General features: G+C 31.7%; 16 protein-coding genes across 16 annotated transcripts, besides 5 other annotated features; 7 read left to right on the top strand and 9 right to left on the bottom strand.

Moving 5' to 3' along the window:
* Positions 1-53: 53 nt before the first annotated feature.
* Positions 54-502, top strand: TVAGG3_0249530 (pyruvate-flavodoxin oxidoreductase family; the record flags this gene model as incomplete). The annotated part of the gene is made up of 1 exon (XM_001317848.2): positions 63-476. One exon carries the CDS (start codon positions 63-65, stop codon positions 474-476), a length of 414 nt encoding a protein of 137 aa, XP_001317883.1.
* Positions 503-608: 106 nt separating this feature from the next.
* On the bottom strand, positions 609-1,604 carry TVAGG3_0249540 (uncharacterized protein; the record flags this gene model as incomplete). The annotated part of the gene is made up of 1 exon (XM_001317849.2): positions 683-1,594. One exon carries the CDS (start codon positions 1,592-1,594, stop codon positions 683-685), a length of 912 nt encoding a protein of 303 aa, XP_001317884.1.
* Positions 1,605-2,368: 764 nt separating this feature from the next.
* Positions 2,369-2,983, top strand: TVAGG3_0249550 (ubiquitin-like family; the record flags this gene model as incomplete). Its single annotated transcript, XM_001317850.2, has 1 exon — positions 2,369-2,983. One exon carries the CDS (start codon positions 2,369-2,371, stop codon positions 2,981-2,983), a length of 615 nt encoding a protein of 204 aa, XP_001317885.1.
* Positions 2,984-3,058: 75 nt separating this feature from the next.
* Positions 3,059-4,098: a mobile genetic element.
* Positions 4,099-4,955: 857 nt separating this feature from the next.
* TVAGG3_0249570 (uncharacterized protein) lies at positions 4,956-6,371 on the bottom strand (the record flags this gene model as incomplete). The annotated part of the gene is made up of 1 exon (XM_001317851.2): positions 4,956-6,371. One exon carries the CDS (start codon positions 6,369-6,371, stop codon positions 4,956-4,958), a length of 1,416 nt encoding a protein of 471 aa, XP_001317886.1.
* Positions 6,372-6,527: 156 nt separating this feature from the next.
* Positions 6,528-7,449: a mobile genetic element.
* An 883-nt stretch (positions 7,450-8,332) lies between these two features.
* TVAGG3_0249590 (locomotory exploration behavior) lies at positions 8,333-9,402 on the top strand (the record flags this gene model as incomplete). The annotated part of the gene is made up of 1 exon (XM_001317852.1): positions 8,335-9,384. The coding sequence occupies one exon, from the start codon at positions 8,335-8,337 to the stop codon at positions 9,382-9,384; it is 1,050 nt and encodes a 349-aa protein (XP_001317887.1).
* A 192-nt stretch (positions 9,403-9,594) lies between these two features.
* TVAGG3_0249600 (uncharacterized protein) lies at positions 9,595-10,797 on the top strand (the record flags this gene model as incomplete). The annotated part of the gene is made up of 1 exon (XM_001317853.1): positions 9,751-10,794. The coding sequence occupies one exon, from the start codon at positions 9,751-9,753 to the stop codon at positions 10,792-10,794; it is 1,044 nt and encodes a 347-aa protein (XP_001317888.1).
* A 358-nt stretch (positions 10,798-11,155) lies between these two features.
* On the bottom strand, positions 11,156-12,388 carry TVAGG3_0249610 (uncharacterized protein; the record flags this gene model as incomplete). The annotated part of the gene is made up of 1 exon (XM_001317854.1): positions 11,221-12,381. One exon carries the CDS (start codon positions 12,379-12,381, stop codon positions 11,221-11,223), a length of 1,161 nt encoding a protein of 386 aa, XP_001317889.1.
* A 253-nt stretch (positions 12,389-12,641) lies between these two features.
* TVAGG3_0249620 (GP63-like protein) lies at positions 12,642-14,785 on the bottom strand (the record flags this gene model as incomplete). Its single annotated transcript, XM_001317855.2, has 1 exon — positions 12,771-14,639. One exon carries the CDS (start codon positions 14,637-14,639, stop codon positions 12,771-12,773), a length of 1,869 nt encoding a protein of 622 aa, XP_001317890.1.
* A 418-nt stretch (positions 14,786-15,203) lies between these two features.
* On the top strand, positions 15,204-15,846 carry TVAGG3_0249630 (assembly of large subunit precursor of preribosome; the record flags this gene model as incomplete). Its single annotated transcript, XM_001317856.1, has 1 exon — positions 15,218-15,754. One exon carries the CDS (start codon positions 15,218-15,220, stop codon positions 15,752-15,754), a length of 537 nt encoding a protein of 178 aa, XP_001317891.1.
* A 195-nt stretch (positions 15,847-16,041) lies between these two features.
* TVAGG3_0249640 (uncharacterized protein) lies at positions 16,042-16,824 on the bottom strand (the record flags this gene model as incomplete). The annotated part of the gene is made up of 1 exon (XM_001317857.1): positions 16,042-16,824. One exon carries the CDS (start codon positions 16,822-16,824, stop codon positions 16,042-16,044), a length of 783 nt encoding a protein of 260 aa, XP_001317892.1.
* Positions 16,825-16,980: 156 nt separating this feature from the next.
* TVAGG3_0249650 (protein ubiquitination) lies at positions 16,981-18,608 on the bottom strand (the record flags this gene model as incomplete). The annotated part of the gene is made up of 1 exon (XM_001317858.1): positions 17,211-18,608. The coding sequence occupies one exon, from the start codon at positions 18,606-18,608 to the stop codon at positions 17,211-17,213; it is 1,398 nt and encodes a 465-aa protein (XP_001317893.1).
* Positions 18,609-18,885: 277 nt separating this feature from the next.
* On the bottom strand, positions 18,886-19,834 carry TVAGG3_0249660 (uncharacterized protein; the record flags this gene model as incomplete). The annotated part of the gene is made up of 1 exon (XM_001317859.1): positions 18,950-19,834. One exon carries the CDS (start codon positions 19,832-19,834, stop codon positions 18,950-18,952), a length of 885 nt encoding a protein of 294 aa, XP_001317894.1.
* Positions 19,835-20,294: 460 nt separating this feature from the next.
* TVAGG3_0249670 (uncharacterized protein) lies at positions 20,295-20,630 on the top strand (the record flags this gene model as incomplete). Its single annotated transcript, XM_001317860.1, has 1 exon — positions 20,295-20,630. One exon carries the CDS (start codon positions 20,295-20,297, stop codon positions 20,628-20,630), a length of 336 nt encoding a protein of 111 aa, XP_001317895.1.
* Positions 20,631-21,043: 413 nt separating this feature from the next.
* Positions 21,044-25,152: a mobile genetic element.
* Positions 21,318-22,787, top strand: TVAGG3_0249690 (MULE transposase domain-containing protein; the record flags this gene model as incomplete). Its single annotated transcript, XM_001317861.2, has 1 exon — positions 21,318-22,787. The coding sequence occupies one exon, from the start codon at positions 21,318-21,320 to the stop codon at positions 22,785-22,787; it is 1,470 nt and encodes a 489-aa protein (XP_001317896.1).
* Positions 25,153-25,195: 43 nt separating the features above from the next.
* Positions 25,196-25,401: a terminal%2Cinverted (terminal inverted repeat of Maverick-1B transposon ID:TVAGG3_0249700).
* Positions 25,196-26,179: part of a mobile genetic element that runs on past the window's edge.
* TVAGG3_0249710 (uncharacterized protein) lies at positions 25,402-25,722 on the bottom strand (the record flags this gene model as incomplete). The annotated part of the gene is made up of 1 exon (XM_001317862.1): positions 25,402-25,722. The coding sequence occupies one exon, from the start codon at positions 25,720-25,722 to the stop codon at positions 25,402-25,404; it is 321 nt and encodes a 106-aa protein (XP_001317897.1).
* Positions 25,858-26,100, bottom strand: TVAGG3_0249720 (uncharacterized protein; the record flags this gene model as incomplete). The annotated part of the gene is made up of 1 exon (XM_001317863.1): positions 25,858-26,100. The coding sequence occupies one exon, from the start codon at positions 26,098-26,100 to the stop codon at positions 25,858-25,860; it is 243 nt and encodes an 80-aa protein (XP_001317898.1).

Genomic DNA, 26,179 nt, shown 5'->3' on the forward strand with positions numbered 1-26,179 from the left:
CCATCGAAATAAACAAAATGAATTGACCAACAATAAAAATTATCACCGATCACTTTTTTTTCATGAGCGTTATTTTATATGCCTCTGCGCAAGGAACTGCAAAAGGCCTTGCTGAACAGATTGGTAAAGAGACAGTCATTACAGTTAAGGATGCTAAGGATGTTCAGCCATCAGAACTCCCAACATACGAAAAAATTATCTTCGTCCCAGCTTCATACGGCCGTGGTGACCCACCAGCCGAATACAAGGACTGGTATGCTAGCTTCAACGCTTTTAAAGGTGATCTTAGCAAGGCCAAGTTTGCCGTTCTTGGTGTTGGATCTGCAAACTACAAGCGTAGCTTTGTTGGCTTCGCAAAGAAGATCGAGGCTAAGTTAACTGCTCTTGGTGCCACAAAGATCTGTGATATGGGTATTGCTGATGAAACAGAAGAAAAGTCTACAGACCTCAACGAGTTCATTAACAATGTTAAATAAACCTAAAATAAAATACTCATTCTGTTGAAATAAATTTTTAATTTTTTTTATTTCAAAAATATGAAAAGGAATGATTATATTCATAAACGATAAATTGATTTCGTGTGTCTTTGCATAGTTTCATCTTAATTAAATGAAATAAAAAAATAATTAAAATTAAAATTTGCCTAATAACAAAGAAATTTTTTACATAAGACAAGTATGTATTAGTCATCAAAAGCAGCTTGAGATCGGCGATCTTCAAAGCGTTTTGAAGCGCGAGATTCGTATTTCATGTCGAGTTTCTTACTAATGAAGTGTTTCTGCGAAGATTTCTTGCGAGCCTTATCAGTTTCAAGGGAATCGGAGTTGCGAGGCGAACGCGCTGCAGTATTCTGAGAAATATTTCTTCCTGTTTGTTCTTCGTAAATTTGATTTATTCTCTCCTTTACAACTTGAAAATCTGCTATTGAGAGCGTTGGTCTCACATCTTTTAAGAATTTTCTGACAAATATATCGAGTAAAACTTTGTTTGTATCTCTCTGCTTGTTTATTAAGTCTTCATTCATTTCTGGAGTGATTTTATTGTTGTTTATCAATGTATCTATTTCTGTATGGAATTGATCTAAAACTCTGCAAACGTAAGTTTCGTAGTTCTTTTCCATAGTTTCAAGGGCTTGCTCGTCAATCTTATTTTTAAGTTCTTCTGCATTTTCTTTCATTTCTTGAGCTTCATCAAATTGTTGTTTATTTGCCAATTTTTGGGCGTCTTTTAGCATCTTGACGACACGTTTATCGGGAGTTGATGTTGAAACATAATGTTCGTACATTGCTGTTTCCATTTTTGTCAATTTAATTACGTGTTCTTTAGCTAATTGAGTGAACTGATTACTAAGCTGTTCTCTGTAATTTAACTCCCTAGCATATTGATATTCGGCAGCTTTCTGAACATTAGCCCTGCATTTCTCCAACTCTTCGTCGAAGGCAGCCTGGAATTTTTCAATAACTTGTTTAATTTTGTCACTTGGTTGACTTACTTTTAATTGTTCCATCTTCTCTTTTATTTTCTTTGCCTCGGCATAATTGCCTTCTTCTATTTCTGCATCAAAAAGTAATTTCAGTTCTTCATAACTTTGCATTTTATTTCTGATATTTTTTTTCATGTCAGTTTTATTTTCTCGGGATGTAAAATCAAAAATCATCAACATGAATTTATCATCATATTGGTATTTCCATTGAAGGTGATGAGCTTTCTGACTCCCTTTTGTGTTTATTCGCTTCAATTCATTCACAATTGCACATTATGAAAGATTGCAATAAGATATTTAGCTTATAGGAGAAGCATTGTATGTCTATGAAGCGATTTGTATGGTTAGAGTTTCTATTTTATGAAAGATCAACATTTACAGATAAATGTTAATATTTTCAAATATATAAGTTAGCTTTGATGTCGTTTACTGACCTATCGTGTTTGTATTAAATATTTTGGTTGAAAGGAATTGATTTTCTTAGTCAAAGGAAATTTATGGATAAAAATTATAAGAATATTTAAGCATATTCAGGGAAATGCTCTAATTCGGAGGTTCTCTGTTATATTATGATATATGACAGTCGAAACAACTATATTGGCAATAAATTGAAGTCAAAGAGGAAATTATTTTTATTCGCAATGGATATTATTAATCCATACAAAAGTTGTGACCATATTCCAATTGAGGGGTAAAATGATTTTGATTTAGGAACAAAATTTTTGCATGACAAACCGCTAAAATTCTTTCTGAATTTTTGAGAAGTATCAAAATTTTAATTATAATAATTGTTCTATATACTAAAATAAGCAAACAAATTATCGAAAATTTATGGAAAAATAATCGTCTAATTTTAATACGCTGCGATCTATGCAAGCGCATTATATGGTGATTGACTCTCATTCCGAGGGGGACCCTATTCCCTCCGATGGTCCTATCACAATTCGAATCTCTGGTCGTGCTAAATTAACTACAAAAATTTCACCTTTTGATGCAATTGAATCTCTCGACGACTTAACAGAAAACAAAGGTTACAGATTTGTTTATAATGGAGCAATATTATTACCTACACTCTCTTTTTCCTTCTACAAAATCAAAGAAAACGATATAATTTATGCAGTTAGTCCGAAAGTACCTGAAACTCCTATTGTAGCTCAAGAACGTAAAATCCCAGATATGACAAAACAATTACGCGAATACTTCGACAGGAACTGGGCACATCGTGTTGCGGATCCTGAAGAAGCTTTCAAGAGATTCCAAGATACTGCAGATCCTCGCGTTAAATATGAAAATGCAAGAATTAATGATATAATACGTGATAAACAAGAATCTTCAGCAGCTGGATTTAGAAAAGTCTGCTCTCGTTTTGAGGCATCTATCAACCAAGATATGCCACCTTCTCCCTCAAGAAATATTCAACAACCTTCTAGATCACCCATTCCTCCCAATATTAGGTCGCGGGTCGGGGGTGATATTGTTCGTTTTTGCGACCCTCTTTAGTCCCCAGAATTTTCTTATGGTTTAGTTACTTCAAAGGGGATTGCCTCTTTTAGAGTAAATTTTAATATTTCTTAAGGGTGCACACGAGAGGATCATGTAAACTTCAGAATTTAGAACCTTATTTTTAGGCATTATCTTGGCTACCTATTTAGGCTCGAAAAGCAAAAAATATCAAAAAATACAACTTGAGTCCATTATGACCCTTTCATGGAGGTAGTTTTTATCCGCTAGTATTTTCCCTTTGAATCTCTTTACAATTCGAAATCAAATTCAAACCTCAGTAGAAGAAAGGAAGAATCGACTTACTACGGTTGTAATACGAATAAATACATATATTTAATTATTTTTATTTACATAATAATTGTTTGAAGCTCATATTCCAACAAATTTTTAAATAAAAACATTAAAATGTTGAAAATGTTCATATATTTTAATAGGGTTTTGGCACTTTATTGAGGAATTACTACATACATAGTCGAACTGAACTTGATATTTTGAAATTTAAATTATTTATCAAAATTAAAATTTAACTTGAAATTTATAATTATTTAGTCATATTTTGCATAATTCTAAGTAGATTTTGTAAAAAATCAAGAAAGAAAAATTTTAACGTGCTTTATTTTTTCTTTTTTATAATAATACATATTATTATATAATTAACATATTCATAATGTTTCACCCTTTCAAAAATATAATCCTCCTCCTCGCAAATAAACGTACATACGGGTGGCCTCTTTTTTCAAAAAATTAAAATTTGAAATTTTGGGCTCAAATATTAGAGATTTTTTCAACCTTCAACGATATATGTTGTCTATATCAGACCTCCTTTCTTTTTGATACTTAACATTGTTCCTAAATCTTAGCCATTAAGGCTGTTCTGAAAATATTTTTTTTCGAAAAAATTCGAAAAAAATTCTTAAAATTCAAAAATCCCTTAATTCCTGAGGATTTTGGGAAAAAGTTTTTACATGAACATGTGTATATTATATGAAGTATATTGATAAGGTAAAAATCAAATTTTATTGCATATTCATCGAGAAAATAAACTAACGAATCCCTCAAAATTGAGAGGGTAATCCTCCTCCTCTCAAATAAACGTACATACGGGTGCACCCTTAACTTATTTTATTTAATTCATTAAATATAATCCCAATTGTGTTTCTTCTAGTTTATACGATTCTACTTCGCTCAACTTTCTAATAATAATATAAAATTTTCAAGAATTAAACCCTTTCCTTGATTAATTGGTAAAACGAGCTATAGTACATATGGTTGCGAATAGGCATAATACTCTCATTCATCAAACTTTTTATTTCTTTATTGTCATTTGCAAAAGTTGAATATATGTTAATGTGGAGTGAAATAGAAGCCTGATAAACAATATCAAACTAAAATTTACCTGAAATCAAGAGCAACCTTCAAATGTTTCTCAAATCAACATCAAATTTGCTCAAGAACCTATTAAATTCTTATTTTACTTGCGCAAGATTGCATAGTATCAAGTCAGGATTAGTGTTATGCATATATTTGCATCCGATTTTTTTAAACTAAAATTGTGCACTTTATAAGTTCAATTCTTCAGAAAATTGAGTAGTTATGATCGACGACACAATAAATTGTCAATTAGAAATAAAGGTGAAACTAGTATGCTATCGTATTTTAAATTAAATATCTGTTTATCTGCTGGGAGGATAAGTCTTTTTCAATATAATTTTTTACATCACTTTTCTCAATATCTAAACATTACTTTGGAGAAGGTTTGTTCATTTTCAAGTCATGCTCATGCAGAGAGTAGACATATGTCAATCATTTGATTATCGTAGAAAGAGGCAATGCAAAAAGAAAAAAAGAAAGAAGAATCAAATTAAAAAAATAATAAAAAAATGAATGTTTACACAAAATACAATTGCCATATACGATGTGCATGATTACGGTATGGGTGTAATTGGAATTCATCATAACTAAGCCGATTTTAGATTGGATTGAAGTTGATAAAAGTCATCCTCAATTCATTGTAGTTTCTCCTGTTCAAAACTCTCAGCTCGTTCAAGTTATGAATATTTGTATCGAATGGCATCCTTGCAGTTCCGTTTAATACTCTTGTCCAAGAATCATAATCCAAAACGTATCCTTCTTGGTTAACAGCTGGATTTCTCATTGGGCGATGGGAAACTGGGTCCATACCACCAACAAGAGGGCATCCTTCTTCATCGGAATCATAATCTACGTTCTTTTTCTGGCTGTGGTGGTGGCGACTCCTGATTCGGCTGACGAGACCCGAGAAATCAGATTCTTCATCGTTGTTGCCATCTGCCTTTGGACGTGCTGGTTGTGGTTTCGGTGCATTTGGATCAATTGGATTTTTCCGTGGGCGGCCGCGCTTTCTTGGAGCTGGATTTTGCTGGGCTGGTGCAGCAGCTTCTTGCTTCGATGAATCAGCTGTTTCTGAAGCAGATTGGCGGATTTCGGAATCGGCATTTTGGTTGGAATGTGAATTTCCAGCTTGATTCTGGGATCTTTCCGTATTAGAATTAGAAGATCCTCCATTTTCGGCTGATCCAGAAGCGTTTTCGGATTTTTGAGCAGAGTTATCCTTCTGAGCAGATCCATCCTTAGCGGACTTGCTGCCGTGCTCATTAGGATGTCCCTGAACGAATGGATCGTCTGGATTATCGAGATTGTCGTCATTGAAATCTTTCTCATCAGCTGTGAAGTCATTATCAGAATATGAGCGCTGTTTCCGTGGTCTCTTTCCGATAGTGTAATCATCACCAATGTCCTCGTCCTTAATGTCCAATCCTTCGATTTGGTTCAAAATGAAATTGTAGGCTTCATCAGTCAGTTTTTTGGAAAGCGGCTCAGGTATCTCGTGCTTAGATCTTGGACGTGTGCTTTTAAGATCGCCTTTATCATCTTTGGAGTAATCTTCATCTTTAATTTTACCGGTCTTTACTTGATTCCTGTAGAATGTTGAAAGCTGGTATCCAACTCTGCCAATGAATGGGATGGCAAAATATCCCCATAATGCATTTTTGATTCCCAATGTTTTCTGAAAGTAATCCATACGCCTGTAGAACATTGCCTCTTCCTCCTTGGAGAATGGTCCAACCTTTGTTTCTTCCCACGGAGGTCTGAAACGGAAATAAAACGAATTGGGTGATTTCAGAATCCTCATGCAGATTTTTTGCTTAGCGAGCGAAAATGAATTCCATTTTTCTTCTGATAATACACCAACAAGGTAGCTAGGAAGTGGGAACTTCGGTTGATTCGAAGGTTTCTGTGGGAGAGATGCCGTCTGGCTACGTGTTTTTGGGAGCACTGGTGTTTCGGATTGAACATCTGCTTGATCTCTCTCTTCTATTTGTACTGATGATGTTGATTCACTCATCTTACTGTAATTGACGTAAAGTTTTCAAATTTATTGATAAAAAAAATTGAAAATAAGCAGATTGAATTTCGGATTTTATTATCTAGAGATCACCATCGAATCAATTTGAATATAAAGTTAAAAAGAACGTTTTAAATTTGGGAGACCATTTCAAACAAAGGTAACTAAACTCCTTTCGCCGATCCGATTTGCCCCATATTTAAAATATAGCTTGCATATGTAGAAGAAAAGCTAATTTTGAAGTACGCCCGAAATCCACCAACAGGATTTCGAGCTACTAAAAAGGTACTTTTAAATGTGATTTTTTTTATAAAAAATTAAATTTATTTTAAGATCAGACTAAAAACTAATTTTATGGAAAATCTATATCGACAAATTTATTACTTATTGGGTATATAGATTTTTTGATTATGGCGATTATGTCTGATATGCTTCCAATAAGCCAAAACACATTTCATACTGATTTCTATAAAAGGTATCTTTATTATAGAAGTGTAAGCTATATCTGTTTGTTTTTTTATTATAACAAATTCAAAATTCTCTTATAAGGACTAGATGAAATCTGTATTATTAAATCATTAGCTAAATGAAGGTTCAAATAGAAAGTAAATATCAATTTATATGATACTGAAACCAAATAGTTCTTTTAATAAAAGATAACACGCTGAAAATTATTGAGTATTTGCAAATCTCAAAAATCTATTGGTGAATTTGGCTCAACTTTTAAAATTATAACATCCATATCAAATCATAAAAGCAGACAAAAATTAAAGCCAAACCTATCGGCCAATTTTTTTTGATATTTTGATTTTTGAGGTATACTTTTAAAAGTGGATTTAAAGCACTTATGAAAAAACATTAACTTCTGTCGTTATGATTATTGATTTAGACAATAATGATTTTAATCTTTGATTATCAAAACACTAAAGTCATCTTTTTAACATTTGCTTGGTAGCATTAACTCAAGTCTAAAGTACTATTTTATGTGGCACTCTTAGAATTTTTGTATTCATTGTACACGCTGAAATAGTACCATTAAAGTTATGGCGGACTTTCAAAAAATAGTTTGGTCACCTTTTTTCAAACTAACTCACAAAAGTTCAAAAACCAGATCTTTTGTACAACCCTAAACCTCTTGAGATATTTTAATTTTCACCGAATGATATCGAAAATCTTCGTCAAAAGCAGATAAGCTAATTAACAATAAATTAATAGTAAGTGTATATTGTAGAACAATATTTCAAAAACACAAAGGAAAAATAGACCTGATTAGTTCATGGATTTATTGTAAAATACGAATATTTGCCTAATTCTGTAAATTTATATTACATCATCAGATTGCTGATGGGCAATCTCCTCAATGTGATTCCTTAAACTTAAATAAAATGATTGTATACATTTCAGGATAATAGAACATAAATACATAAATATACTAAAGCTGTTTTTGTATTTCTTGATGATCTGAAGCTGAATGTGAATCAAATGCTGCTAGTAAATGAAGATTCATCAATTTTCCTCTTCATGCCAAAGATAAAGATAGTTAGCAAGTAGCCTCACTGAAAACTTGTTCTATTATGGGAATGTTTGCTTCCCTGAATTCAAAATTTCCATGAAATTTCGAAATGCATAATAAAAAACAACAAGTTTTATCATGAAAAAATCGAATTTGAATTTATTTTGGAAAAACTTTTAAGTTTGATAATAAAATTCAATATTTTCGTTAATGGAAGAGTATTTTCGAAATGTTTAATCTATAGATGTATTCTATTTAATAATTTAATGGTAAATAACTTTATTATTGAATAATATATTGCATTTTGAAATTTAAAAAATATAATGTCATCAACAAAAACGTATTAAACTTGAAAAAATCGAATATATGATCATCACAACTATAATTATGATCATTTTGTTTAATTGCACGTTTTTATCACCCATTTTTTTATTTCATTTTTTTTTGTCAATGAGTCAAACTAAAGACTTTTTATCAACACCAAAACATTCTCAAGAAGTTTTTCAAGAAGAAGAGCAAGGAATTGAAGAAGATTACGAAGAAGATTATGAGGAATCTATTGATTCTTCAAAATATCCATACATTCATAAAATAGCCATTCCACCATTAGACTATTCCGGTGAGCTTGCTGTTGCTCTGTTAATTCTCAAATGGGTTCCAGAATATCGAAATTTTCAAGTACTTCGAACAGATGACAAAGAAATTTATGAACAATGTGGTTTTCAATTTAACATTACTGATGAATATGACCCTAAGAGACATATTTATTCAAAACAATCAAATTTATCATTTCCAGATTACCCTGATACGCTTACAATTGCCGGACTTATATATCATGAATTTGGTGGAAGAGCAATTGCGAATCATTACAACCTTCCTGGATTCGAATTTCAAGAAGATTTCGACTTTTTAATCCAAAAACTTTACAAAACTATGATTTTACCTCTTGACACAAAGCAAGACTGCGACATTTCTCGATTGGCATCTACTCTAGATCCTTCAGATGATCCAGATCCAGTAGTTAAACAAGAAGTTCTTGAATCTCTTATGAATTTGATTGAAGAGCAATTCAACCAAAGAGTCAGTTGGATCACTAAGACAATGATTCCAGATAGATCATATATTCGCCGTGCAATGGAAGATAGAAAGAGATATTACCAAACTGGAGAGATTTTGTGCTTAAATCGATTCGTTCCTGTTCATCAATACCATGATATCATTGATCCCGATGAAACAAAGAAGCAATCCATTAAATTCGTAGTTGTCAATCGTGGAAATGCTGGTGCAAACTCAGGTCCAGCGAATGTATTGGCTTTCTCATGGAGAAATAACTACAGAAGGCTCGGATTAAGAGGAAAATCAGGAGAACAATTAACTGGACTTTTGCAAAATATTACAGGAACAGGATGGGTCCATCCAAACGGATCCTGCGCCGAATGGAACAACTTCGCAAATGCACTCGAATATACCAAACAAATTCTGAAAACAGACAAAGTTTAAATTTAATATTTTTCAAATAAAAAATTGTATGTTATCTATTGTAAACTCTCAAATATTTGAAGTTTTTGTGACTCTTTCTCATAGATTGGATCTGAAAAACATCAAATTATTTCGATAAAAAATCTTATATAGAATATACATCCGATGCAGATGATTTATCAAATTTCAAAAGATAGGTATTCTATTGATACAATCAATATTGTTTTCTGATTCTATTTTCATATTCATATTTTTATTTTCAGGTTCAATTGCACATTTTGTTGAATGATTTCGTTTGTATATCTAAAAATAATGCCACAGCAACATTTTACCTATATCCCAAAAAATCATAACAGTGAACGTTTGATTTTTTTTTAGAATTCTATTATGAAGCCTGTGAGAAGCGCTGTTCATGTGTGCTCTCTCAGCGTTTCAGCAGTTAAAGCGATTGCTGAACAAGCGCTTGAGGAAGCTGAAAAAGGAGAAATGATTACAGCTTACAGATTACAATGGTTGAATATTGCAATGGAGTTTAATAGACAGCGCCAAATGCAGTATATTATGAAAAACTTGAGCTCAAAAGGCAAGAGTCCTAAGTTCCGTGCAATCAGAATGAACTCATTTTGGCATAAATGGAAGAGGGAAGTTCTTCGATCCGATTGGGGCACAATCCGTCAGGCTGTTGACCGCAAGATGATAGATTATGATATTCGTGATAAAGGAAATTTCTTTTCAAGTCAAAGAATCGAACTTGCTGCAAGAAACTTCATTCAATTGCCTGCTGTCGTTAATACTCCGATTGACGCTATTGTCAACATTAAAGCAGTCAAGCCATTATATGCATTTCAAACACCAGGCGCTCACAAACCAGGATATTTCAATAAAGGCTACGTCTATTGCGAATCAAACGATATTACACAAACCATATCAGATGTTTCTGATACAACAATTGATTCCACAGCAGTTGATACCGATGATCAGCCTTTTACAGAAAAATTCAAACAATTAGCTCAAGAACGCGGATTTACTAGAGATGTACAATTCTACGATGACGACCCAAAAGCGGAAGCGGTGGACGTCGCATCCACCCAGTCAAGAAGCGTCCCGGTTACAGATAATAATCTCGATGAAGATATCGACATAGATGAAGAGAATGACGAACCACCGGCTAATAGGTTCGTTGATGAACAACCTTCTGGCGAACATTCTCCAGAGAAAAACGCTGAAGAAGGTAAAATTGAAGAAGATGTTCAAAAAGAAGAAGAAACTCCAATTAAATCAAGAGAAATTGAACCAGAAGTTGTTCCAGAAAAGAAAGAAGAAGTTGTTTCCGCTCCAAAGTCATCATCTGCTGATTCAATGTCAATGATTAAGAATTACATCATTGTTGCTTTAGCTACTTTGTTAATTGCTGTTTTCTTCTTGAAGTAAGGATTATTTTTTAAAAATTTTTGTTAATTTTAATAATTTCAAAATAATTTTTTCTTTTTACACATTAACTTCATAATATATGAGATAGATCTTGCCATACAATGCATCTTACATCAAGGTTAGATCATAACAGTTCAAAAAATCAAATCATTGAGGAAAAATCGAAATTTTTCATAATATTCAATATTTCTTTGATTAATAGAGTTTTATTTGAGTAAGATAATGAATTATTTAAATCCCTTATCCAGAAGATTAATTCCACGCTTTTGTTCTATTGAGACAGTGTAACTTCAAATATAGAATGAATGAAATCAGGAAATTTAGTAACAAAATAACATAACATTTATTTCGAGTACAATAACAAAAAAATAATGATAACATATATATGTTAGAATATATATAATGAGATAAATATGATTAAATCAATCACTGCTTTCTAGAAGATTTCTTTTCTTCAAGAGGAGGAAGTAAAATTGGACTAATTGGTGGAAGGTTTTTAACACCTTCTCTTCGAGCACCGGTAACAACTGTATCACGTTCTCCACGATGTCTAAGCCTCCATACTCTGTCAGGATCTTTAGCAATCTCTTCTTGATGCTTCAACATCGCTCTTCTATTTGATATAGTTCTTTTTCCATTTTGATATTTGTTCCTGAATACTTGCTTTCTAACTTCATTTGCCTTCTTGTATGTATCCAATTCATCAGCTTGTTTCTTGAGTAAGAGATCACGTGATTCGCGATAGTCAGTTTCAAACCTTTGTCTACTTGCTTCGTATTCAATTGCTTCTAATTGTTCCGCTTGTTTCTTGATTGTATTCGCTTCTTCAGTTCTTCCAACAGCATGTAATCTTCTTTCAAGAGAATAAAGCTCTTGGAGCTTGGCAGACCTGTGATTGTAGTTTCTCTGCATTTTATCATCTTTCCACTTCCTTTCATGTTCTTCTAGCTCTCTTTTGTGCCTTTCTCGCATTCTTTCAATAATCTTTTTGTTTTTCTCACGAATTTCATTAAATTCTGCACGAGATATATGATTAAAGATAGCAGCATCTGTTTCCATGTGTCCTTGCCTTAAGTTCACATCAGCAAGTTCGTATTCTTGTGTTTGCTTTTTGATTGCGTTGATTTGTAGTTGTTTGGCCATATCTATTGCTTCTGATGCTTTAAGAGATTCTGGAAAGGCTCCTTTAAGCATAAATACATCTCTTCTATGCTCAAGATCTTTAATAACAATAGTAAATATGTCTGGAGTAACTTCTTCATCAATTACTCCTCCAAAGAGGAGCTTGGTAGCAATTTTTGAAGCTTTTGATGAGTTTTCATCAAGCATGAACTCGAGTGGATTAAAATCTTGCTTCCTACGTCTTCTCCTTTGTCTTGTTTTAGCTGGTTCAAGATTTTGATAGTTTCTTGGAGCTCGTTTATCTAATTGAGATCCTTTACTGTGATTTGATAATTCAGAATTATTTTTCTCTTCTCTTTTGAATTCATCTGGTTGCTTTGGTGTGTAGTTTGGTTCTTTAATATTATACATTTGAACTAGGAATGGCGCGTTAGATGGAGGCCCGCCATTTTCCTCTTCAATCATTTTTTTTCCTAAAAATTTATCAACGGTTTTTTAAACGTACAGTAAATCATTCTTTCTCAATATATAATATATTATTTGGAATTCATATTCTTTATGGAATGCGCATTTAAAACTAAAAGGATTGGTTATTTTGGCAAAATATTACATATCTGGAGATATTTGGAATTTGATTTTGTATTTTAACTGAAACAGTGTCTTGATTCTTTGTTACTCGAGAATTATGTATGGTGGATGTGATGATTATATAAAAAGAACTTTGATTTAAAAAAATATAACAAACATGATAATTTATTATAAACAATAACAATGAATAGTATTACAAATCTGGTATTTTTACCAGATCAGGCTAATATAAACAAATATTAAAATTATTATGAATAATTTTGGTTTCAAACTTCTTCTCTTCCTGGTATAACATATTCTTTATCTTCATCAATGTTTTCACCTGAAGATTCTGTTGTAGAAGACTGAGGAACCCATGAAGATTCGTCATCAGAATTTTTTCCGCGTTTAAACGAAATGTAGCCACATTTGTATAAACTAATGAAAATTATGGCGATGATTAATATGAATGAGAAGATTCCGAGAGAAATCGATAGCGGGAAAACGATTTTATTGATTAAAGGTAAAGTAGGAACAGGAGTCATATCAACTGTCCTGCTGTCAACATTTGCATTGTAATAGTACTTTGTGCCATCATCACTGAATGGATCTGAGTTAAAAAACGAATCATATAACTGAACTGTTCGTTTAAACCTTTCAAAATCAGGGCATTTGTATTTAACCGTGTATACCCAACGCTTTTTGTCCGGGTTCGAATCTCTGTAGCATGAAAAGTCAAAAGATGTCGATTCAAATTTGATTTCGTCATCACTTATGAATTTGTACTTCAAACACTGGTTCACATAAGGTAATGTTGCTGTTCCTTCAGGGCAAGTAACCTGTGGGAACTTGAATCTTGTGAAATCCGCATAAAGTGTACCATTATGTATTGATTTCTCGTCATTAGGATTGTAAAAGTCTTTTCCTTGGCAGTATTTTGCGATGTAGCCTTCAGAAATGTTGAAATTTGCTTGAGAAGTGGCTGGTTTCGAACAATCAGGAGCTGGTATATCATAAACAAGTCCAAAGAACTTATAATCAAAGCCGCATGGTTCCAAACCATCTTCATCTTTGACAATATAATTTTCTGGAAAAACTTTTTGAGGAGGATCTATTGGAAAGTTCTTTATATAGGTCACTCCATCAAAAGACTCTTTGTTTCCCCATAATAAAGGTTGGAGATTCGAATAATTTATGATATAATTTCCTGTATCAAGCAAAACTGCTGCTGTAGCATCAGTAAACCGACTAAATCTGTAATTGGTGAATGCAGTTGGGAGCATAAACTCTGTCATATATGTTCTTGTCTCTAAATGTGATAGACTATTTTGAGATCCATCTCCATCTTCGAGTTCAATTCCAGAAAGACATCTTTCTCCATTATCTCCTTCAAAATACTCCATGTTAAAGTGTTTTACAGCGAACTTATGACAGTATGGAGTTGTTAAAAAGGTAAATTGTTTTCCTTTTCTTGTAATAGTGCATAATGGATTAGAATATGGAGTAAAACTATCGACTGGATGGAAATAGTCATATTGAGATTTAGTAAATCCTAATAAATGACATAATTCGTGCAAACACGTGTAAAAGAAAGAATTTTCCCATGTATTGTATAAAACAGGTGAAGTAGGTAACAATTTTGAATTAAATTTGATAGCTCCTTCTCTTGCACGCTTAGATGGATACTCGTAACTAAATATTGTCGCAGAAGCATGAATTTGTTCTTCTTTAGTATTTACTGGAACTATGTATATGTACAAATCCACATTAGATACTTCTTTTGGTTCGAAACCGTAAACTTGATATGAAACTTCAAAAGTATTATTTGGTATTTGCCGAACTTTGAATGTTCTCTCGGCGAATTCTTTCATGCTCTCTAACGATTTTACTAATGCATTTCTTTTTTCTGAGGTAAATATATCATTTTCTTGGCATTCTAAGTTATTTATTACTTGTCCGACTCTCTTACATATGTATTTGTCATTATCTTCGCGATATAATAGGCTAGTATCCAGTTGGATTCTGATATTTCCCCAAGTGTATTGTGATGAATTGTAATCTTCTTCTAACAAGATTTTACTCTTGTCTATTTGAGCCTGTTCATTTTCGTTATGATTACAAAAGCGTCCAATGAAAAGGGGAACAATCAAATACATTAAAAAATTTATTATGAAAAGCGGTCATTCAATTTAAATTGACTGAGGTTACAATCCAAGCATATTTATACTTGTCTTCAATTAGAATATTTATTGTCATTTATATTTTTTTTTCAATATGAACCGTTTTTTATCAAAACAAATCCCTAAAAATTTCAAAATACGAATGTATTTAATATCAATATTAAATATTAAATTTTCAAAATTGTCAGAATTAAAACCGTGTTTAAGCTTTTTTTATGAGTTTAATCTGATTATTTCGCCTGCCTATCAATTTGCACAATGGTTTGATATAGGGTTCAAAGAAATGCAAGAATATATCATCAAAAATCTCTCATTATTCATATAAAAATGATCGAACAGTTGAGCAAAGGCAATAGCATGCTATATACTTACTTGATGGTTCTCTAGCAATCATTTTGAAATTTCAAGAATCATTTGATGATGCATAAGCCCTTAAATTATACCATAAAATATATTTGACACACATTAGACAAGATAATTTTAATATTTGCAACTAAAAAATCTCAAGTGCATAGAGTGTCCCCAAACCGTAATAAATCCTTCAAAACACATAAATGGTGCGCATTGAGAAATGTTCCTTCTGCGGTGGTCCAATTTGGCCAGGCCACGGCACTGTCTATGTGCGTAATGATTGCAAAGTTTTTCGCTTCTGCAAATCGAAATGTCGTAAATTCTGGATGAAGAAGAAGAACCCACGTAAGTTCAGTTGGACTAAAGCATTTAGAGCTGCTATGGGTAAGGATCTTGTAGTTGATAATGTTTATGATTTTGAAACACGCTGCAATCGCCCAGTCAAATACGATCGTGATCTTGTCGCTACAACACTCAGAACAATGCGCCTTATTGATGAAATCCGTATGAAACGTGAAGAGGCTCACTGGGAGCGCCGTATGCAAACAGCTGCAGCCATCGAAACACGTGCTAAATTATTCGATATCGCTCAGAACATTGATCTTTACACAAAGGTCCCAGAAGTTCAACGTGATGCTGTCCAGCGTGCAGAAGCTGAAATTGAAGCACACAAGCAACAGATGAAGGAGGACTCCTACAAACTCAATATGAAATTCAAGGAGATGAAGAATGCACAATAAAGATAGAACTTTTATTTATTATTAATACAGAATTAGAGGTCTCAAACTTCTAAAATTTATAATAAAGCTTAACAATATATTAAAAATTCTTGATAAATAATGCATAGAAATTTATTATAACATGATTTTTATCTATGTTATTTAGAAAAAGATCTTTGGTATTGAAAATTTATTTCAGATTTGAAGTTTCACCCAAGAAATATGATTTTGAAAAGCGAATTTTACTACAAACAGAAAGGTTTAATATACAAACAAAGAAAAATTTGGTAAAAAATATTAAAACAAAACTAAATGCCAGTTCTAGCGAGTTGAGCTTTGGCCCTACGACGACAAACAGCTTGCATTTCTTCTACCTGCATTTGTTGTGTTTTTGTAAGATTTTTCTGCAATTCTTCGATTTGATCCAAAAGTTCTTGACGAGTTTTCCAAAGATCTCGGTATAACTCTTGATCTAATACAGGTTTTGGCTTTTCTAATGTTTCTTCACTGAGAATAACTTGTTGTTTATTAGATTCTGAAGAATTATCGATTCCTTGGTAAACAAATAGACTTTGTAATAGAGAAACATCTTTGTTGACTTTATCAAGCCTTGCATTTGCTTTTTTAATTTTGTCGAGAAGTTGTTGTTTTTCATTTTTAACTTTTGTGAGCTTTTCTTGTTGCTGTTGAATCTCAACTTCCATTTTAGCTGAGTTTAAAGCTGATTCTCTCTCGAGATCATCAATTTTTTGAGATCTTGTAGGAGCATGAATAAAACTTAGTTCTTCAACGGATTCTGTTAATAATTTTGAGTAAGGTGTTGCGCATTTTGAAACTTTTGAGAGTAAATCAACTGCAGGCGGATTATCTGTAGAAAGCCAATCTAAAATCTCTTTTCTTTGCTTTTGAGCTTGATGTTTGGCAACTAACTTTGGATTGATTTGAATATTTGATACAGAACAAATAGCACTTGTAGATCCAAGTTTTCTCTCTTGAGGTTTTAATGTTGCAAGCATACTACCTGGTTTATATGTAGCTTGAAACTGACGTGGAAGCAAAGGTGTAAAATTGGGAGGTGAATATGCTCGCATTGATGAAATTTTAATTGAAAAAAATTGTTTAGATTTTCCGACTTGTGACATGAATTTCCCCAAAATAACGTTTTTATCAATCGAAGCTTAAACTATAACATTATAATAAGCACAATAATCCCATTATATTTTGCCAATAAATAATATATCAATGATCAAATAATGAAAAGAGGAATCAAGAAAGTAATGACTTTGACGAATGAAATGCGAAATAAACTTTGTATATATATAATCTTTAGTTATATTTCTCAAGCCCACATTAGAGTATCAAAACCATTTTTGCCAATATGATCTTTTTTGGCACCAAGTGAAATAAGTAATTTTACTGTATCTAAATGACCATTAATTATGGCAAAAGGCAAACATGAAATTTGTTCATTATCAATTTAGGTTACATCAAATCCAATAGAATGAAGATATTTAACAACTTCTGTATGACCATTATTTGAAGCAAGAGCAATTGCATTATTACCATAATTATTCTTCATATTCTTATCAGCACCAAGAGAAATTAATAATTTTACTGCATCTAAATGACCATTATTTGCCGCCATCAGCAAACATGAGTGATGATCACAACTAACTGAGTTTACATCAAATCCAATAGAATGAAGATATTTAATAATTTCTGTATGACCGTTAATTGATGCAAGAACAATTGCATTTCTATCATATTTGTCCTTCATATTCTTATCAGCACCAAGAGAAATTAATAATTTTACTGCATCTAAATTACCGTTACTTGCGGCATTAGGCATACATGAAATTTGTTCATTATCAACTGAGTTTACATCAAATCCAATAGAATGAAGATATTTAATAATTTCTGTATGACCGTTAATTGATGCAAGAACAATTGCATTACTACCATATTTGTCCTTCATGTTCTTATCAGCACCAAGAGAAATTAATAATTTCACTGCATCTAAATTACCATTAGCTGCTGCTGTCAGCAAACATGATTTTTTGTCATTATCAACTGAGTTTACATCACATCCAATAGAAAGAAGATATTTAATGATATCAACATTACCTCCCCAGCAAGCATTAGTTATTGGATATAATCCAAATTTCTCACTGCGTGAATTTTTGTCTAATCCACTTTCAATTAAAAATTTTACAGTTTCCACATCACTGAAACCAGCAGCAACAATAACTGCATTGTTCCCATTGTTGTTGACTGCATTCAAATTGCAGCCTCCTTCAACAAGATATCGAACAAGTTTACCATTGCCCTTATATGCAGAATAAATAAGAATAGTTCTACCAGATTTCGTGTCTCTGACTTCGCTTAAACCAGCAATGCAACAAAGACGGATTGATGTTATATCATCTTTATCACAAAGAGTTTCGAAATGCTTGTAAACACTTTCGAAATCAGTGAATCCAAATGCTTTCATTGCATTTTCAGGGTTTGAATTAAGTTGGAGCTTGATTTGATTGATTTGATTAGACAATGTTTGACTGTTTTCAAGACATTTGATTGCCAAATCTAATGCTTTGAAGTGAAGCTTTTTACGAATAATCTGAAGAAGCAAAATTGCATTTTTAGGTTCTGGTTTATCTGAAATCTTAACTCCTTTAATGACTGGATAGAGTTTACCTGATTTATATTTCTCACTACCGAGTTTAACCAAACTTTGGAATTCGGAAACGTTTAATGAACTTAGATCAAGGATTTCTTGTAATGCATCAGCTTCAAAAAGGTCGAACAGTGTCTCATTATCAATGTACTCCCGAATATTTTGGGCTGATGCTTGAAAATCAAGATTTAAATTAGACATAAAAAAAATTAAGTGAATGACCAAACTTCCCCTGTCGTCGAAACTTGGTGCTTCAAAAACACTCCAAATATCTTATCTCATGCATTCTAAATTCGGAGCCATTTTGATATACCATGAATAATGATTTATATTAATTCATGGTATATCAAACAAGTCTGTTATGATGAAATTGAATTTTGTTATTTTATTAAGAGCTTATATCTATGGAATAAAAGATTACAAATTGTTAGTATAACTTAAGAAAATAAAGAGAATTTTAAAAATTATATCATATGAGAAAAGACAATATTTTATCGAAGATTGTATAAAACAAAGAAAATAATATGAGTGAATAAGCTAGATTAGAGCTCTCTGTAATTGTAAAACTCCATAAAGTAATAAGCTTGAAGATTTCCATCAAACTTAATTACTGGTGGATTACGGTTCGAAGCACGATCAATCAATGCAAAATGATTGACTGCCATCTTGAATTCGTTCACGATAATTGTCCAAAAATGAATAAGAGCTTTAGTATGTGTATCAAGTTGTTTAACTTGCGCCTCTCTAAAGTATGCAACATCAGATAGATCGTAAATATAAATAGGTTGAATGTTATTCAGTTTCAAGTTTCTGAAGAAAGGTAAAAGCCAGTAATTGCATCTCATTCCGCCAACGATTAAGTATTTGATTCCGAGTTGATGTGCTAATTTAACGCCATCATTGTGATCTTTAACAAAATAATCAGATTTTGAGGAAAACATTATATCATGATGAATAGATCCATTGCTTGGAGCTGGCGTTTTATCAAAATCAGTATACAAGCATTTATCTTGTAAATTAGGTGAGGTTTTCTCTAAATTTAATTCAGTTTCCGGAGTTTGAATATTTGCAGTAATTTCGGAAGGTTTTTCTGTTAAAGTATGGAATATTATTTTCATCCCAAATGCTCTCATCATCTGTGCGAGCCTATTAATTTCTGGAGCAATTAAATCTGCGCGATCTGAATAATATGGACATGGATATGTGTCAAAGTAGTTAAGATATAATGCTGTTTCGTTAGGATTTACTTCTAAAATTGATTCTGTGTTAATTGATGTATTGATTTTGAAACTAAAGAAAGATGAGTCAGTAATATTGGTTGGATTATTATCACTAGAGAAAATTAATATGGATATTAAACCAATTATGATTAAAACAACACACGAAACCTGTAAAATTCTGAAGATTGCTTTCCTAGGAACATTCATTACAAAATGATTTCTTTATGATCTTATACTTCTGTATTCATTGAACTTACATATACTTATAATCATAATTACTCAAACCAGAGAATATGAAATCAAATTAAAAAAGATGATAAACAATCCGATTTCCAATTAGTGTTCATAAGTAATCACTAAAACAACATTAAAATCAGAAAATTTATAAATTTATAGTTTTTACGGGCGCGCCAGTAAAAAGTGCCATAAATTTTGTGGCGAAATTTTGCAGAATCATGAAAAATTTCATTATTATGGTAAATTTTCATAACTTCAACGCATACATAAAGTCTTTACTTGCATTAGAATGGGTTTCATCATTATTTAAGCCTAAATTTGTGTTAAATGAAGCTTCAGAATATCAGAATTCCATTTTATCAAAAATTTTTGATATTCATTCAAAATTTTTGTGAATGTTTTCCACAAAAAATCGATTTCATTTCTAACAATGTTCGTAAATCTCACTGAAATAGCCTCCGAGCCACTTTCTTTTGATCCAGAGCTTGGCGAAAAAGAAAACGTAAAGATTCTTGCAACAATATTAGCCCGAAATCACGGTTTCTGGGAACCAGAAGAGTTTCAAGATTATATCCAGTCTGGTTTTGCAGGTATTGCTGTTAGATTCGGCCCAGATAGAGATATCTTATTATTTGTTACATTCGTCAAAACAATTAACTGCGAATTTAGCACTAAAATCATCGAAGAACTTAAAAAGTCAGATAACATGCTCAATACAGCAATATCACTTTATCATCTCATAGCAAAATATGATTTATCAAAATAATTGATTCATAATTATATATATTTCTGCTCGGCAGTTGTGTATTCTAAATAAGTTAATAATATTGTTTTTTTTTTAAATAAATTAAATTTTTATGAATTGTGTTATGTGTCTCCGATGTTATTTTCGTATGGGCATCATTCATAATTGGATTCTAAGTTCTCAGCACTTGAAATTGATTGATTATATTTAAATTGCTTCAATATTTCATTATTCAAGAGAAAATATCAATGGATCATTAGTATCAAATACAACACTTCGATAATACATCATTGTTAATTAAAGGTCCCTCAATCTTTCTTTAATATTTGATAATCAGCTATCTGCATGGTATAACATGGATGATTCTGCTACTAAAATCCCAGATTAACCTCAAAAAATGACATGGAAAACACGATTCCTCTTCGTTATCAGAAGAGTAGGTGACAAAAGCGCATACTCTTAAATTAACCTTAAATGTTGATTTTTCAATATTTTCGGTATTAACCTTATTGTAAATTTTTCCGGTGATAAATTTATCACACTGAGGTTATTTTTCCGGTGAGATTTTTAACCTTGATTTAATGAAATTAATATATATAAATTTTATTATTTTTAATTTCGAATGAGTATAATAAAATATTTTTTATGTGTTTTTGTTTTTGATGTGATTTGAATTTTGTTAACTCTTTTCAAAATCACTTCATTTTTATGATTTCGGTGGACTTAGAGGAGCTTATTGCTTTTGGTATTAAACAGGAAGTCAAGGGCGGTGTCCCATACAGAAGAAGAACGGGATCTCCAAAGCAATATGTCACTTATTCATGTTCGTATCCCCTATGCAAGGCAAAATTTAGGGTTGAAGAACAAAATGGAGTGTTTACTATAAGCAAAGTTAATGAAGAACATTGCCATCATATAGGAGTTGAAATGGGTTCACATTACGCGAGTAAATTTTATCAAAAATGGATCGAACTTTATATTAAAAACGGTGGAAAGCAATTTCTTGCTCAAAAAGCATTTTTTGATAAGTTCGGAATTGATACGAATAACAAAGAAACGATGAAACTTTTCGCGCAGTCTACTGATGCTTTAAAGCACAAATTTTATCGCCTTGATGAGATTATTGCACAAAGATTATCAAACGATCCTTACACTTCTTTGGAAGCATTTTTGAATAATTTACAGGAAGAGTGCCCAGATGATCTCGTTCAATTTGATTACAATGGAGATTTTTCCGAGTTTACAATCATATATGCACCTTTTGCTGCAAAAGAATTGGTGCATAGCATTGATAACCCTCTCCACGTCGATTCCACTCATTCTTTAATTAAAGGAAAGATCCAATTGTTTGCAGTAACAATGAAAACAAGTCAAAACACAATTTTCCCCTTTTGCTATTTTTTAGTGAACCCTCAGACATCTGAAAAAATTCAAGAATGTTTGGTGAAATTCTGTGAGTTTGCGCACCTGGATCCACAGCATTGGAGCGCTGACTGTGCGCTAAACATTGCTCGCGCAATTGAGGACGGATTTCCTCTTGCGCAGCTCAGTTGGTGCGCTGTGCATGTTTTACGCGCATGTGCAAAAGTTGGAAGCTATTTTGACAATCCACAGAATTTTGAGAACTTCTATTTAGCAATGGACTTTTTGACATTACGTGCAGATGCAACGAATGCAGAAAAGCTGGCTGAAGAGTCTGATGAAACATATGAGTTCTTGACAACAATGTTAGAAGAAGAAGAACCGCGCGCTTTGAAGTATTTCGATAAACAATGGAGAAGAACCAAAGAACATTGGATGATGTTATATCGTGGAGAAGGTGATTCCACGAATAACATTGCGGAATCACACTTTCATCAATTAAAGCAAACATTTTTCTTGGGTAAGAAAAATGAGCGCATTGATGACATCGTCATAACTCTCATCACTGTTGTGATTCCAAATGCGATTATTAAGGTTCAAGTCGCTAATGTTTTGAATGAAGAAAGAGCAGTAAGAATTCTTACAAGGGCAGGTAATCAGATTGTTGAGCAAAGAGCTTCAAAACACGATGAATGTTTGAAATTAATTCAACACATTTTGGAAATTGTCGAAAGCCGAAGGATTGAACCTAATGTCCTTATTCCATCTTTGAAGGCAATATTAAATTTGGCACAAAGAAGTTTAAAGGAAGAGTAAGCAAGATTAGATAATTTGGACTTTTTTTAAAATTAATGAATAAACAGTATATTTTTGAAGTGTAAGCTTATTTACCTGAAGCTATATTACTTAATATAACATTCAAAGTATTATTGCTATTTATTGGAGAACAAATTTATGTAATTTTCACATGAAAATTGATAAATTTGTATTTCCTTATGATAATCAATTTTTGTATTTGTAGAGAGTCTCCCTGCATGATATCAAGACTTGGCTATTAGTCTTTATCCATTTTTGAAAATTGTATTGTAAATTGTAAGAATTTCTGAATACTACTACTAAAATATAATTGCTTATCTATGTATATTCTCCCTGCATGATATCAAGACTTGGCTATAGTCTTTATCCATTTTTGAAAATTGTATTGTAAATTGTAAGAATTTCTGAATACTACTACTATAAAATATAATTGCTTATCTATGTATATTCTCCCTGCATGATATCAAGACTTGGCTATAAGTCTTTATCCATTTTTGAAAATTGTATTGTAAATTGTAAGAATTTCTGAATACTACTACTATAAAATATAATTGCTTATCTATGTATATTCTCCCTGCATGATATCAAGACTTGGCTATAAGTCTTTATCCATTTTTGAAAATTGTATTGTAAATTGTAAGAATTTCTGAATACTACTACTATAAAATATAATTGCTTATCTATGTATATTCTCCCTGCATGATATCAAGACTTGGCTATTAGTCTTTATCCATTTTTGAAAATTGTATTGTAAATTGTAAGAATTTCTGAATACTACTACTATAAAATATAATTGCTTATCTATGTATATTCTCCCTGCATGATATCAAGACTTGGCTATAAGTCTTTATCCATTTTTGAAAATTGTATTGTAAATTGTAAGAATTTCTGAATACTACTACTATAAAATATAATTGCTTATCTATGTATATTCTCCCTGCATGATATCAAGACTTGGCTATTAGTCTTTATCCATTTTTGAAAATTGTATTGTAAATTGTAAGAATTTCTGAATACTACTACTATAAAATATAATTGCTTATCTATGTATATTCTCCCTGCATGATATCAAGACTTGGCTATTAGTCTTTATCCATTTTTGAAAATTGTATTGTAAATTGTAAGAATTTCTGAATACTACTACTATAAAATATAATTGCTTATCTATGTATATTCTCCCTGCATGATATCAAGACTTGGCTATAAGTCTTTATCCATTTTTGAAAATTGTATTGTAAATTGTAAGAATTTCTGAATACTACTACTATAAAATATAATTGCTTATCTATGTATATTCTCCCTGCATGATATCAAGACTTGGCTATAAGTCTTTATCCATTTTTGAAAATTGTATTGTAAATTGTAAGAATTTCTGAATACTACTACTATAAAATATAATTGCTTATCTATGTATATTCTCCCTGCATGATATCAAGACTTGGCTATAAGTCTTTATCCATTTTTGAAAATTGTATTGTAAATTGTAAGAATTTCTGAATACTACTACTATAAAATATAATTGCTTATCTATGTATATTCTCCCTGCATGATATCAAGACTTGGCTATAAGTCTTTATCCATTTTTGAAAATTGTATTGTAAATTGTAAGAATTTCTGAATACTACTACTATAAAATATAATTGCTTATCTATGTATATTCTCCCTGCATGATATCAAGACTTGGCTATTAGTCTTTATCCATTTTTGAAAATTGTATTGTAAATTGTAAGAATTTCTGAATACTACTACTATAAAATATAATTGCTTATCTATGTATATTCTCCCTGCATGATATCAAGACTTGGCTATAAGTCTTTATCCATTTTTGAAAATTGTATTGTAAATTGTAAGAATTTCTGAATACTACTACTATAAAATATAATTGCTTATCTATGTATATTCTCCCTGCATGATATCAAGACTTGGCTATAAGTCTTTATCCATTTTTGAAAATTGTATTGTAAATTGTAAGAATTTCTGAATACTACTACTATAAAATATAATTGCTTATCTATGTATATTCTCCCTGCATGATATCAAGACTTGGCTATAAGTCTTTATCCATTTTTGAAAATTGTATTGTAAATTGTAAGAATTTCTGAATACTACTACTATAAAATATAATTGCTTATCTATGTATATTCTCCCTGCATGATATCAAGACTTGGCTATAAGTCTTTATCCATTTTTGAAAATTGTATTGCAAATTGTAAGAATTTCTGAATACTACTACTATAAAATATAATTGCTTATCAATGTATCTTCTCCCTGCATGATATCAAGACTTGGCTCTAAGTCTCTATTCATTATGAGTATGACCCCATTTTTTACAAAAAGTGCCGAATTGCAACTTTGTCCCAATCTCGTTATTAGAAAAACAGAGGGTGTCCAACCAAAGATTTAACGATAGTTAGTATACATAACAAGGGTACGACGGCACTGCGTTCCACCATACCCCTGTTATGTGAATTTGACACTTTACGAAACCGTTAACGTATATTTTACAACACAAACGACAACACTAACTTAACCTTAAATATTTACAAAGCCGCCAACCACTTCACCTCACTAACGTTTTCACAAACGACTTCACTAATGTAAAAAATAAACGTTCTCACTTACAAAAGTATTGCAACTCCTCCCATTGCTGTGCTTCATATAACAGCTCATAATCTTCTGACTCACTTTCTTCTTCATATAGGTCAAAATCACTGTCATAGTTTATACCTGTAAGTTTTGACAAAGCTAATGAAACACGCTTACCGTTTGTATCATATGCTTGTATAAACTTTCCATTATGCTTGTAGTCATAAACGCTCAAACTAACTTTACCCTTTCTCCCTCGTATCTGATAGAATGTATTTTCACGAGGAACGAAGAACAAATTCTTGAACTCATGACCGTTGTAGTTTGTTATCTCAATAGTTTTCGTCATTTATATAAAAATAAACTTAAAAAATAATGATATCACCACCCTCACACATATGAAAACATCCATTTAAATTTAGGGTAGAAGGGTAGATCTAACCTCTTTTCTAACCTCTTTTCTAACCCTGTTGAATTCATTGCTTTATTCCTCACTGTCGTCTGCTTTCTCCAACTCTTCTAACTTCTTCTTAAGTTCAGCAATGTTGTCTTCATGAAGTTTAATCTTTCTCAAAATTCCTTCTTTATCTAATTGTTGCTTTATCTTTCTAAACTGAACTCTACCATCCTTCATAGTATGAATGTAAAAACCTTCTGGAATAGTTCCTGATTTAATGTATTCTACCAAAAACTTTTGTTTCATTGCTTCAGTGACTTTATTTGTCATTTCAATCAAATAAAAATATATAAATAAAAATAACTATTTTTTTTCAGTAAGGAAAACGCAGGAGTTATTATATTTTTGA

This window comes from Trichomonas vaginalis, chromosome IV (assembly GCF_026262505.1).
Source record: "Trichomonas vaginalis G3 chromosome IV, whole genome shotgun sequence".
NCBI classification, from domain to species: domain Eukaryota; phylum Parabasalia; order Trichomonadida; family Trichomonadidae; genus Trichomonas; species Trichomonas vaginalis.